Below are 13008 nucleotides of genomic sequence, written 5' to 3'. Positions count from 1 at the left end.
GACTGAGCTGAAAACAGCACCTCAGACTGAGGAAGTCTCTTGGATGAGAGACGAAACGTTTCTTTATTTTTTTTGCTTTGTATTGTTTTTTGGTTTTTTTGAATGTCCAGAGGACCAGATTGAACTTTTTTGGATTTTTCTACCTGGATTATTGAGCATGCATCAGGATACTCAGTGCCATATTTTCCAATCCTTGCTGACAAAAATAATGTTCCTTTTTACTTGTTTCCAATGCACTATTGTAAATTATTGTTAACACCACCTTCCTGGTGCATTAGGTTGACCTTTATAGAAAATGTGAAGTCACTTAAAAGCTCATAGTTTTTTCATGTGAATTCAAAGCTGTCCACAAGAAATGAGTGAATGTTATAATATAGATGACCTGAATTCAGAGAGCTGAGCTCATGCTTTGAGCTCACAGCAGTCTGTATTTGATGTTGCAGATCTAAAATACTTTTTGTTCATAATGAGAATTTTTGCTTGGCTTCTTTGATTTGTCCCCTGATTTTGACCTTCTCCAACTTTGTGTTTCTTTTGCCTGCATTCCAGTCTGAACTAAGACATGGTCCCTTTTACTATGCGAAGCAGCCTTCACTCACAACAGACCCTGTTGATGTTGTACCGCAGGATGGCAGGAATGACTTTTATTGCTGGCTGTGCCACCGTGAGGGCCAGGTGCTCTGCTGTGAGCTCTGCCCCAGGGTGTACCACGCCAAGTGTCTCAAACTACCAGCCGAGCCCGAGGGCGACTGGTTCTGTCCAGAATGTGAGGTACTAACCCTGAAATGTGAAAAGTTTATCAGTGCTGCAAAAATATATAGTCAAAATAAATTCTGTTAAATTAATTGTACGAGTATGGAGGCTATAGACAAAAATACCATAACGTGATATAAATAAAGTGTTAATTTTACTTTTATGTCTTTCAGAAGATAACAGTCGCTGAGTGTATAGAGACACAGAGCAAGGCCATGATGATGCTAACCATGGATCAGCTCTCTTACCTGCTAAAGTTTGCCCTTCAGAAAATGAAACAACCAGGTGTAAGTATTGTGTAACAGCTGAATAACTTGTTGAAGCAGACAGGGTGTTTAAAGTGGAGTGTATTGCTTTAATTTCTAATGAAACAACTGCATAAATACTTTGTTATAAACTTCCATACTTTATTGAACTGTACAGATTTTTAAATCGCTAGAGCAACCAAATTATCTAATACTTCTTCTGTTTGTGTCAGATGTGCGCCTTAAAGTTCACCTTTTAGTCCAGTGTCATATATTACTGATTTGCATGCCAAGGTAGTTGCAATAACAGAACTAACAACCACATTGATTGTATTCTAATGGGCCTGTCAAGGCTGGAAACCAGTAAACATGCTAGCTGGTGGTGAGCATACAGCTGCTCCTCTCGCTCTCTTTCAGGACCATCCCCGCTTGTCATCTCGCTCCCCCCATGCAGCTTCCTCGCAGAGAAAGACTTTTAATTGGGTAATCAATTACATCACTAACAAGACCCCGTCATGATTTCTTCCCTCACTGATTTTCTTTACCTTCCTTTTATGTGAAGCTGCACTCAAAGTTTTTACTAGTGGGGTGGGGGCGTGTTGGTGTGCAGTTGATGGGAAATCTGTGAGTTGTGAGCTCAGCTTGACTGTGTGTTGACCTTCATTTTTTTTGTTCTGTTGACTCACTTTAATAGACTGAACCCTTCCAGAAACCCGTGTCTCTTGATCAGCATCCTGATTATGCAGAGTACATTTTTCATCCTATGGATCTTTGCACACTTGAAAAGGTAAAGTCAAGGCTGTCACATAGTCATTTGAGACAAAAATGGAAAGGTTAACCCTTGAAGGACCTTTGCATTCGTTTTCTCCCACTGCAGAATATCAAAAAGAAAATATATGGATGCACAGAGGCTTTTTTGGCAGACACTAAATGGATTTTACACAACTGTATCATATACAATGGAGGTAAGATGCATGTTGTGCTGAAAACATAACATAGCTTAAACCAGTAATTAAAAAAAATTGCATGATTGATTATACATCATGATGTGACTGCATATGACACACAATCATTTATAATTTTAGATAATGATAAAATAAGCTGTCAAAATATTTATAAACTGTTAGTTAGAAATCTGTTTTTTTTTGTTTCAGCTAATCACAAACTCACAGCTACAGCTAAAGTAATAGTAAAAATCTGTGAACATGAGGTAAGCAAGTAGTTTGCATCTTATTTTAATTGAGATTTTATTGCAACTAATGCTTGACTGATTTATCTGTCCACCCTTTTGCAGATGAATGAGATTGAGGTTTGTCCTGAATGTTATCTGTCTGCGTGCCAAAAGAGAGACAACTGGTTCTGTGAGCCTTGCGTAAGCTAGCTGAGTTACCTGAAGTTTCATGACTTTGGTTGATTATTGAATCATTTCTAAAACAAATCACCGTAATACAACTTGTATATCTGCAGAGTAACCCACACCCTCTTGTGTGGGCCAAATTAAAAGGATTTCCTTTCTGGCCTGCTAAAGCTCTGCGAGATAAGGATGGACAAGTGGATGCTCGCTTCTTTGGTCAGCATGACAGGTATCAACTACATTTGTGTCAAGTATCTGCGCTTCTAGGGTCTTGTGTTCTTGCCTTGTGGAAGCTTGAGCTGTAGTGAAAGTAGGAAGCAAATGGAACAGAGCCTGGAAAGTTGGAAGCGTTATTGAAAGAGAAAAGGAATGGAAGTCAGTGGAAGCAAGACAGAATAAAAACTACCGTATTTTCCGGCATATAAGTTGCATCAATCAAAAAATCATCATGAAGAGGAAAAAAACATATAAGTCGCATTTATTATGCGTCACCGCTGACCCATTGCATTTATTTAATGGCCAAAACAGCTTCATTTCGCCTGGGCGGCGCGGCGCCATCCATCCATCGCGGCTGGATCCGTGAGCTCTCCAGCATTCCTCTGCCTGCACCAGCTGAGTGAAGCGAGCATGCACAGGAGGACTTGCTGTTGCAGTTCTCAAAATTTAAAGTGTCAGCAAAAATTGCGTTATGAATATGGAAAAAAAAAACATATATGTCGCTTTGACGTATAAGTTGCAGGACTGATAAATGCAAAAAAAAAACTGTGACTTATACACTGGAAAATATGGTATATGCTGCAGTAGCAAGGAGTTTAAAAATATTCCTGGTGGATGAATTCAAGTACCTGAAGTCAGCCATCCACACAAACAGCAGAACACAAGAAAGGTGAAGAAAAGAGGTAGGGTGGAGTGGAGGGAGGTGAGTGTTAGAGGTGATTTGTGACAAAAGGATAGCTGCAAGAGAGAATGGACAGGGGATGACAGGATGTTAGGGAGATCTGGTTTGGAGACACTGACATAAAAGACAAGAACGATGTTAAGATTTTTGTTGGTAGTAACCCAATGGACAGAATATCAAAGAGATAGCTCAGGTTGAGCAGTTTGGAGACAAAGAGAGGCATGGCTAAGATGGTTTGAAAATGTGCACGTGGGGGACAGTTGATAGACTGGACAGAGGATGTTGAACGTGGAACAGGAACATGGTAGGAGGAAAACCACAGAAAAAGTTTATGGTCATAGTGATGCAGACAGTGTGACAGAAGAGGTGAGATGCAGGGAAATTTTCATTCATTCAACCTTTATTTAGACAGGTTAATTCCATTGAGCCTCGGGGGTTCATTTACAAGAGAGACCTGAGTTCTTAACAAAGAATGATGACAACAGTGAATAACAACAATAGACAGTCATAAAATAGGCATAGGTATACAAATTTAAGTTTCTCTTTTTTTTTTTTTTTAACAAATCAAAACAATCAAAACAAAATAGCAACCAAAAGGCCAATCAAGAGGAAAAGTAGCAAAAAACAGCTAAATTATAAGGTGATTTAGAAAATTTAAAACAGGAACATGTCTGCATTGGTTTTTGCCAGGAACTGAACAGATGTTTAAACTCACAGAGATGTCAAGGTCGAGAGCTTTAGATCTTTTTGAGAGATATTTGAAGAAACAGGAGCGGCGTAGGAGAAGGCCCTTTTGCCTAGTTCCGTCCTAGCTGAGAGAACACTGCATGTAATAATGTCCTGGTTTGCTGAGGCGACTCCTTAAAGAAACACCTGAATAAAGAAAATGTTCACATGAAGGTGTCAAGAGCCAGGTTTTTGGATTCAGAATAAGCCGGACAACAAGAATGTGAAAACAAGAACAGTTTTATTTATTTTTTCAGCTGGAGAAAAGTCAGGGTCCAACTGAGGTGATAGGTACTCACAGACAGGAGGGAGAAGAGCCACCTTCACAGGTGTAATGGGGGCCACCTGAAGGAGTAGGATGGGATGACGTCGCCGCCACAGAGTGGAGCAGAGCAGCTATAGAGGAGCGCTGCGATAACGTGGTTTGTGGGGGCAAATCCGAGAGCGGGGTCCAAGAGACAAAGCAGGTTACGGTACGGGTGGTCAGTGTTCCAATAATAAATCCAGAGGGGTAATCCATGTGACATAGTCGTTTGGTCAGAAGAGGAGGTCATTACCATGATCAGAGAAGAAAATCCAATAGCAGACAAGGAGCAGGCAAAGCAAGGAATCCAAGAGGAGCATGGGGTCGAAACAAGGCAGGCAAACAAGGCTGTGAACATGAATCAAGAATGGCTGGATATCAGGGGCCATGAGAGGTATAATAATCTGGCAGAGTGTGTTTTGAGCATGAGACTTTAGTGCTTGGAATAGGTGGATGGAATGAGCTTGACTGAGCAGAGGTGCAGAGGGGCATGGTGGAGAGCAAGGCTTGGGAACAACACATGACTAGGCAGAAAACAGAACATGGCTTGGCAGAAATGTGACAGGAGGTGCATATTAGGACTTTTCTGCAAGACTTGTAACATTATGTTGTTTGTTTTTCAGGGCGTGGGTTCCTTTAAACAACTGCTACCTCATGTCCAAAGAGATTGCCTTCTCCGTAAAGAAGACCAAAAGCATCTTCAACAGTGCCATGCAAGAAATGGAGATTTATGTGGAGAACATGAGAAAGAAGTTTGGAGTGTTTAATTATTCCCCCTTCAGGACACCCTACACTCCTGACAATAACTTCCAGCTACTTCTGGACCCGTCCAACCCCTCTTCCACTGCCATTAAACCTGAGAAGCAGGAGAAGATCAAATTGACCTTTGATATGACCGCATCCCCCAAAATCCCTCTGAACAGAACCGTACTGTCTGGGTCAGGGGTAAGAGGGGGCACAACAGGACGACGGCCCCTTCATAGTGACGGACCTCGCTCCCCCATGAGCACCAACTCATCTGTTCATACAGGTTCTGATGGGGAACAGGAAACAGGAGACAAGACCCAGTCAAAAACTGCAAAAAGTCAGTACAACACTGGAGAAGAATCCACGGACTGCACAGGTACTGGAACAGAATAATTTGCTTTATTGTGTCAATAACACTTCAAGTAAGATGATTAAAAACACGAAAATCTATGCTCAGACTGAGTGTTTATAAAATGTCTTATGAACATGTGCTTCTTTGCCTTTTCGACTAATATCTTTGCAATCAGACCTGGCTGTACCAAAATTCCTGTCATGAATAAATTACTGTAGTAAATGTCATATCAGCAGGCGGAACAACTGACAATCATCTTTCCACGACATGAGAGGCCACAGTTGGTTTATTAAAAACTCAGAAAGTACACAGCATGTGTTCAGCTAGTTACAGGTGACTAAATACCAGTTAGGTAGTTTAAGATAAAAATAATAAATTTATATACTTTTTTTAGCTACATCAGTGATAAATGCTTTGGTAATGACCTGATATGTCATCCTACAGAAACGCTCAACTGATGTTTAATTTTAGAGGAAGGGACAGATATTAGCAAATCTATTTGGCCTTTCTGTGTAAACAAAAAAAATAAAAATAAAATTCTGTTTTATTTTGCAAAAGATCTTCTTGACCACTTGAACATATTTTTAAACAAAACAGATTTTTTTGTCATATCTGTAAATAAACTTTTTACAATTAAATAATGTATTTATCAAGAATGCAATTGCCAGTACAGTTGGTAGAGCTGCTGCCTTTCAGCGAGAAGGTTGTCGGATCAAATCCCGGCCAGGGGGCTTTCTGGGTGGAGTTTGCATGTTCTCTCCATGCATGCGTGGGTTTTCTCCGGGTACTCCAGTTTCCTCCCACAGACCAAAAACATGCATGTTAGGCTGATTGGTAACTCTAAATTGTCCCTAGGTGTGAGTGAGAGAGTGAATGTTTGTTTGTCTGGTTTGTCTCTGTGTCCCTGTGATGGACTGGAGACCTGTCCAGGGTGTCCCCTGCCTCTTGCATAGTGACTGTTTGATATGGGCACCTGTGACCCCCACTGGGTTATTTAGTCTTAAACAGAATTAAATTCATTTTATTCTGGTTTATTTAGCCTTTAGAAGAGTTAAAATTTTCTTTAAAAAATTTTTTTAAAAAGGAACTTTATTGAAAGATATTTTAAATGTACTTGGTCTATGTCAGCTTACAATGATAGCATCATGTTATAAACAAGCAATCAAAATGTCTCCACTTGTTCATTCTGACCCGGTTCCTTCAGGAAGTTTCCAGTCTCAAACTCCTGGCATCTCCAAGCACGAGAAGACGCCACAGACAGGAAGTATTCTTAACCTCAATCTGGGTAAAAACTTTACACTTCCCCAATATACATTTTACAAACAAAAACAGATGTTGGTGTACATTCTTTATGAGTAAATCGAGATCACCACCAACATCTGAAATACAAACTTTCTGTCACTGACGTTCCTGAAGACTTCATTCTTGAATCATTACAGATCGAAGTAAAGCTGAAATGGACCTAAAGGAGCTGAGTGAAACAGTCCAGCAGAAACAAGGTGCCACACCAAACCTCACCTCCCCAAAAAGACGTCTCAAGAGTCGTTTTCAGCTAAACTTAGACAAGACAATTGAGAGTTGCAAAGCACAGCTTGGTTAGTAAAGATCCTGTTTGACGTCATTAAAGCCACTTCTGAAGTCTTTCTTGGTGATACATCTTGATCAAGTGCAGCTGCCTATTTGATGTATTTTTCATTTAGCAAATTTACTTTAACTAGATAGCTAAATCCTGGTCTGTAGTATGATAGCCCTTTTCTGTTATGCAGGTATCGATGAGATTTCTGTGGATGAGTATAAAGGCGTGGACCACAGTGACTCGGAGGAGTCTGATAAGTCAGACTCCAGTGAAAGTGAGTCTGCCAGTGACGAGGAGCCAAAAAACAAGGGAGGCCAAGACACTGCACCCACTAAGGAACCTCAGAAGGAGCTTACCAAAACTAACACAAAGGACCAGCCTTCTACAAGCCAAGCAGAGGAAGAAAAAGCTGATTTCCCTGAGTCCAAGGACTCTGCATTAGAGGTTTTCAGTGCAACACTTCCTGATGGTCAAGCTCGAGAGAATTTAAGCAGTGATGTGGAAAAGGACAATCCAGATATGACAAAACCAGCACTGGGATCACCTGCTGCCAGAGAAAAGTCTCAGATGAAAGAAGAGACGAGGCAAACTGTGGAGGTGGAGGACTCTGATTCAGAAAGAGAGCTAGTTATTGATCTGGGAGAGGAACAGGGTGCCAAGGAGAGGAAGAGGAGCAGAAAAGACAGCACCATCAGTGATGATGCAACTGCTGGAAAATCTGAAGGTAAGTCGTTCACTGCTCCACTGTAAAAAGCAAAAAGGTTTTAAAACACAAAAGTATTGTGTTTTTCTTAAAGGTAAAGTTCTACCAGTTCTTCCATCACAAAACAACACTGCCACGTCCACACCCTCCGCTGTTTCCACGCAGCCTCTTATGGCCATTCCTGTTACCATGGTCACCCTTACTGCTTCCTCCCCTGCAACTATCAGCCATGTGTCCATCTCCAGCACCACAACCCCACCATCTTCCTCCTCAGCCTCCACCACGCCTGCTCTGAAGAAACAGCGTCCTCTGCTGCCCAGAGAGATGGTGCCAGTGGTGCAGAGAGCTGTGGTGTGGAACCCCACCGCAAAGTTTGAGACCTCTTCGCAAAAGTGGCACATGCAGAAGGTGCAGCGTCAGCAGCAAACCCAACAACTTGTGGTGGCCCCTCACTCACAGGAGTCATCTCCCAAGCAGGGCCAGGCTCAAGCAGCTGGAAACGGCTCCACAGCAGCCCCCTCATCTTCAGCACAACCATCTTCTCAAAGCACACGCTACCAGACCAGACAAGCTGTCAAGGGTAATTTTTACGATTTTGGTTAACCTCTTCATCCAACTGCTTGCTTATCCTAATGTTGTTGGTGTTCTTGACCCTAGCTGTCCAACAAAAGGACCCTCCATTTAGCACGTCTACATCTGCTGTCACCGTGGTCTCCAGCAGTTCAGGTTCTGCTGCCACGATGGTAACATCAAGTTTAAGCACAGCTGCTACATCGTCACTGGGGGAAACGGACACATACATCCCCACTGCCTCAGCAGAAGTAGCTGCGGACATCGCCAAGTACACGAATAAAGTAAGTACCGTTTTTGATCGACTTTTACTTTGTGATAGACCTCAAAGAAAAGACTAATAGTAATTTCACAGCAGACTTTGTTAACCAAAACAACGAGATGCATCCTTATTTCACTTCTTTAAAACTCTAGATGTCTTTTGACAGTTTAAATTAATGGGACTTCCAATTCATCAGAAGGAGAACCTAATTATGTTTAGGTCAGTCTGGTCCAACCATGAAATATGCTTTGTTTTTTTTTTTCTTAACAACCCATTTTATTCATATCAAACTGTTCTTTTTTAGATAATGGATGCAATCAAAGGTACAATGACTGAAATCTACAATGACCTCTCTAAGAATACTTCAGGGAACACAATTGCAGAAGTATGTGTATGCCGTCTCCTGATCTCCCCAACATTACTTTACAGTGGCACTTTGAAAACCCTAACATGCTCTTACGTATTTCCTACAGATAAAACGACTGAGGATCGAAATAGAAAAATTACAGTGGCTGCATCAACAAGAGTTGTCAGAAATGAAGCACAATCTTGGTGAGAAAATCATACATCAGTTAGAAAAGACTCAGTCCCCCCCACCTCCCCCCCAAAAAATAAAATAAAAATAAAGTGTAACGAGTTGTTCGTGTTTGGTCGTGTCATGCAGAGCTGACGATGGCAGAGATGAGGCAGAGTCTGGAGCAGGAGAGGGAGAGGTTGTTGGCTGAGGTGAAGAAGCATATGGAGCAGGAGAAGCAGCAGGCTGTGGATGAGACAAAAAAGAAGCAGTGGTGTGCTAACTGCAGGAAAGAGGCTATCTTCTACTGCTGCTGGAACACCAGCTACTGTGACTACCCCTGTCAGCAGACCCACTGGCCAGAGCACATGAAGTCCTGCACTCAGTCAGGTAACAGCACGTGCCAGGATCAACACCACAGAGTTGAACGGATCACTCTTAAAACAGATGTTTATCTGCAATAGTTGTGACAGTGTTACAGCTGTAATGTATATTTGAACTCTTTTTACTTGTAGCTACAGCCCCACAGCAAGAACCCGAGACTGAGACAACATCTGACCTCCCAAACAAAGGCCAAGGACAGACTAGCAGTGGTCCAAGTTCTCTCAGAGACCTACCACTCTCTGCATCTTCAGACAAAGATTGTGATATGGAGAAGACCGCCGACAGTGTTGCTGTAACTTTGTCGTAACCTGATTTGAAAAAGTAATTTTAGTTTTTTTTTTTTTTTTTTTTAAGTAGTTACAAGTATATGTCTGAAGTATTCTGTTCTAGAAATTGTTTCAAATTTATAACTAGTTTAATATTTTTCTTTTTGTCTTTCTGGGCCCCCATTGCATTGTACTGTAACAAGACAAGACAGATAAACGGCATCACCAGAGAGGGACAATAAAACAGAGATATTAAATACACATCTACATTTTTGCAGGCGTACACAGAAAGCTGTTTGTAAATTTTTTAAAAAGAGCATGTATCGGCATCAGAGAACATATTCAAACATTGAATAGTTAAATGTTTAAAAAATGTAATCAATGTTACTGAAATGTAGAAGAGGTATTGGACTGCTGGCAGCAATGTTTGTGACTTAACCTTTTTGTATCCTTTTTTTATATCTTGTCTGATGTATACTTTAAAAGGAAGTTATAAATGCATTTTAAAACCAGCTGTCTCGATGGATGTAATGAGATCAATTTAATTTTTGTACAGTCATGTGTAAACACCTGTCAATTGACTTTTTCTGATTCCAATAAGATTAGACGCATCTTTGGTTCATGTATTTTGATAGTTGTCTATATACACATTTATTTACTCCCCAAAACAGTGTGGAGGGTGGAATGTGTATTTAATAATTTAATTGTCACATTCCACTCTGCATTAAAAAAAAGAGACGCACACTCAACTGCGGCAGGGTCAGTTCCCCTCCTGGCCTGTGGGGGCGCTGTGACAACATTTTCTGTTACTGTCAGCCATCTGCTGCAGTCACTTAGATCCTACAGGAATGGAAAATGGAGGACTGACCAGATCGAGGGCACGTCGTCAGTATTTTAGTATGTAGGTGGGTAGGATCAAAAACAAAATTAAGTTACGGTTTATTTAACGTTTTCAGGCTATATTAGCGTTTTAGTATATGTAGTACCGCGTAGTTTGTCATAAAGCAAGTTTTTAGACCTGAAGCGTAACCGCGCACGCTCCTGGCGCTAGCTGTTCCGTTTTATTTGTATGTGTTTTCAGTAAAAACGTCATTTGACTGCTTATGTTCAGCCATGTGTACATTTTCAGTTGAGCAAATGCTGAATATTGTTTGCTTGTAGTACTGACTGTGCTGCCATTTTGATGAAAACATAATTGTCAACGGATGTGGCCTTTTAGCTGCTAACGGGGTTAGCTTAAGCCTGCGCTTAGATTGCAACATTCACGGTGCTAGACAAAACTACGACTATCAAAAAACGAGTAATAAAAACTGCCATCGCGTGTTCAAGTAGTTCTTCATTTTTTTTAATAATCTGTCTGTTTGCTTATGTTAGCATGCCCGTGCAGTTAATTAACGGAGATTTAAGTAGTTTGGCGGCGGAATGTTTCGAGGCCGTTAGATGAAGAAGAGTCCAAATATTTGTTTGTGTATTTTAATTTGTTGAGGTTTGCTTGAAAACGCGTTAATTGTATTGATTTGCACGTGCTGAGTTCGCGTGCAGGACAGATGTGTTGTCTGAAGGCCTCGTGCAGCTTTCGTCTTAGGATCAAACTAGTGATGTCATCCAGTTTAGTTATCGTTTAGGTGGCATCATGAGGACGTTTATACGTCGAATTAAGAGTTCAGAAGAACGTATTTGTCCTAATCTGGTGAGTTTATTACGGACCCCTCCCACCTATCAGCCACCCTCAGGCTCACGTGCCGCGTTTTATTCAACCCCATGCGGTCGTTTGGTGGATTCCCCTCTAACCTGCAGCGAAGCAACACAAATGTAAACAATAACATGTACCGGAAGTATGGCTCGACTATATTTTACTAATTTATCCGCGAAGGTTTCCTTGTAGTCTTTATGGTGATCTACTGGAGTTTCCTCAAATATTTTATTTATACACAGCAAATAGTTCAACAAATTTTCACATCTGGTTCTTTCATTTTTCTAGGTGATTGTATAAAAGTTACAAAGCTGTTTAGTAGTTATTAAGTGTGTGTTAACGAGATAAAACCCGGTTTGTTTTATGATTTTCATAAGTTGCATCTCAGTTTCTCCAAGAGGCCATAGATAATTATTCTTTTTCTTTGTGTTTCTTTGACAGGTTCTTCCGACTTTGTATTCGCAATACCATTTGATTCCAGTTTATTCAAGACAACAATTTATAACCCATTGCTACTGAATTCCAGGTACAGGCACTTATTTTTTTTTATCTTCACCAAATTTAAAAAAGCAATTATAATCAAAGCAGTCATAAAATTAAAATATGGAGTACATTACATAACTCTTTATTCTCATTTGTGGTGATAACAATAAACTAAGAAGTGTTTTCTGTGCTTTGCCAAAAGTTTACGTTTTAGACTTGCTAATGATCAAATTTGCATGAGTGTAGACCACATATTTTCATCTTTATCTTTGACGCAGGTATGTGTATAGCCACGTAATTACCACAAGCAAACTTTATAGCAGTTGAAATGTTATAGTATGTTAAATTATTTTGCCACAACAAATATTTATACCCACAGCAACATTTATTAGTGGTATTCATTTAATATGAATTAAATGCAAAGCTGAATGTATTATAAACTCAAATAAAATTGCCATTGTAAAAATAAAATGTGCAGAAAAGCTTTTTAATAGTAGTTATAACACATCTAAGACAATACTTTAAAAAACGTCTGTTTTTTAAATTTATTTATTATAAATATAATAATATTGTTGTGCCTTTAAAATCAGATAACCTTATGATTGTTGTGATGGTAGGAAAATTTACCTTTCAGGCTTTAAATTGATACTTGCTTTGTCACAGAGTGCATAAGCTTGAATTTGTGACCGGCCATGAGTTTGTCTTTTTCTTTTTGAAAGAGATTACTTAAATAAATTATGAAGGCCCTTGATTATATATAAACTATATCACATTTGTTTCAGTGCTGTTCCACTTTACAACAGCTGCAGCATATTGGGCATTGCTTAAAGTCTTGCTGATGTGTGCTCACAGACTGAATTGATCGCAAAGAGTACTAAAATATTTAACTATTTTCGTGTGAAATTAGTATTTAATGAAATGTATCTAAATTTCCTAGTGATGCCAGACTAGTCTCGGTATTGCCTGAAGTCTGGCAACTAGGGCTGGGCGATATGGACCAAAATTAATATCTCAATATCTTAAGATAAATGGCGATATATGATATATATCTCAATATATTTTTCTTTCCATAAAGTAGTAACAAAAATATATTTCTGAGTCACAGCTTTGTCCCAGTTGTGACACAGCTTAACAAAGCTGTAACTGTACAAAAGAAATGTCTTAAAATATATATATAT

At 39.9% G+C, this 13008-nt stretch overlaps 1 protein-coding gene across 1 annotated transcript in view; it reads left to right on the top strand.

The window, feature by feature from the left end:
- Positions 1–10069, top strand: part of zmynd8 (zinc finger, MYND-type containing 8) — a 37288-nt gene extending 27219 nt beyond the window's left edge. Inside the window, exons 4-21 of the mRNA XM_037678642.1 lie at positions 550–771; positions 927–1040; positions 1416–1481; positions 1693–1785; positions 1876–1963; positions 2153–2208; positions 2293–2370; positions 2466–2581; positions 4904–5403; positions 6584–6664; positions 6819–6974; positions 7146–7679; positions 7753–8238; positions 8316–8512; positions 8795–8875; positions 8964–9042; positions 9155–9394; positions 9520–10069. Of these exons, the coding sequence (XP_037534570.1) occupies positions 550–771; positions 927–1040; positions 1416–1481; positions 1693–1785; positions 1876–1963; positions 2153–2208; positions 2293–2370; positions 2466–2581; positions 4904–5403; positions 6584–6664; positions 6819–6974; positions 7146–7679; positions 7753–8238; positions 8316–8512; positions 8795–8875; positions 8964–9042; positions 9155–9394; positions 9520–9695 (3363 nt within the window). The 3' untranslated portion in view covers positions 9696–10069. The remainder of the gene's footprint in view (positions 1–549; positions 772–926; positions 1041–1415; positions 1482–1692; positions 1786–1875; positions 1964–2152; positions 2209–2292; positions 2371–2465; positions 2582–4903; positions 5404–6583; positions 6665–6818; positions 6975–7145; positions 7680–7752; positions 8239–8315; positions 8513–8794; positions 8876–8963; positions 9043–9154; positions 9395–9519) is intronic.
- Positions 10070–13008: the final 2939 nt, after the last annotated feature.

Source organism: Nematolebias whitei, chromosome 7 (assembly GCF_014905685.2).
Source record: "Nematolebias whitei isolate Nwh7 chromosome 7, NemWhi1, whole genome shotgun sequence".
In the NCBI taxonomy this organism is placed as follows: domain Eukaryota; kingdom Metazoa; phylum Chordata; class Actinopteri; order Cyprinodontiformes; family Rivulidae; genus Nematolebias; species Nematolebias whitei.
This window is presented reverse-complemented; position numbering and strand designations above follow the sequence as displayed.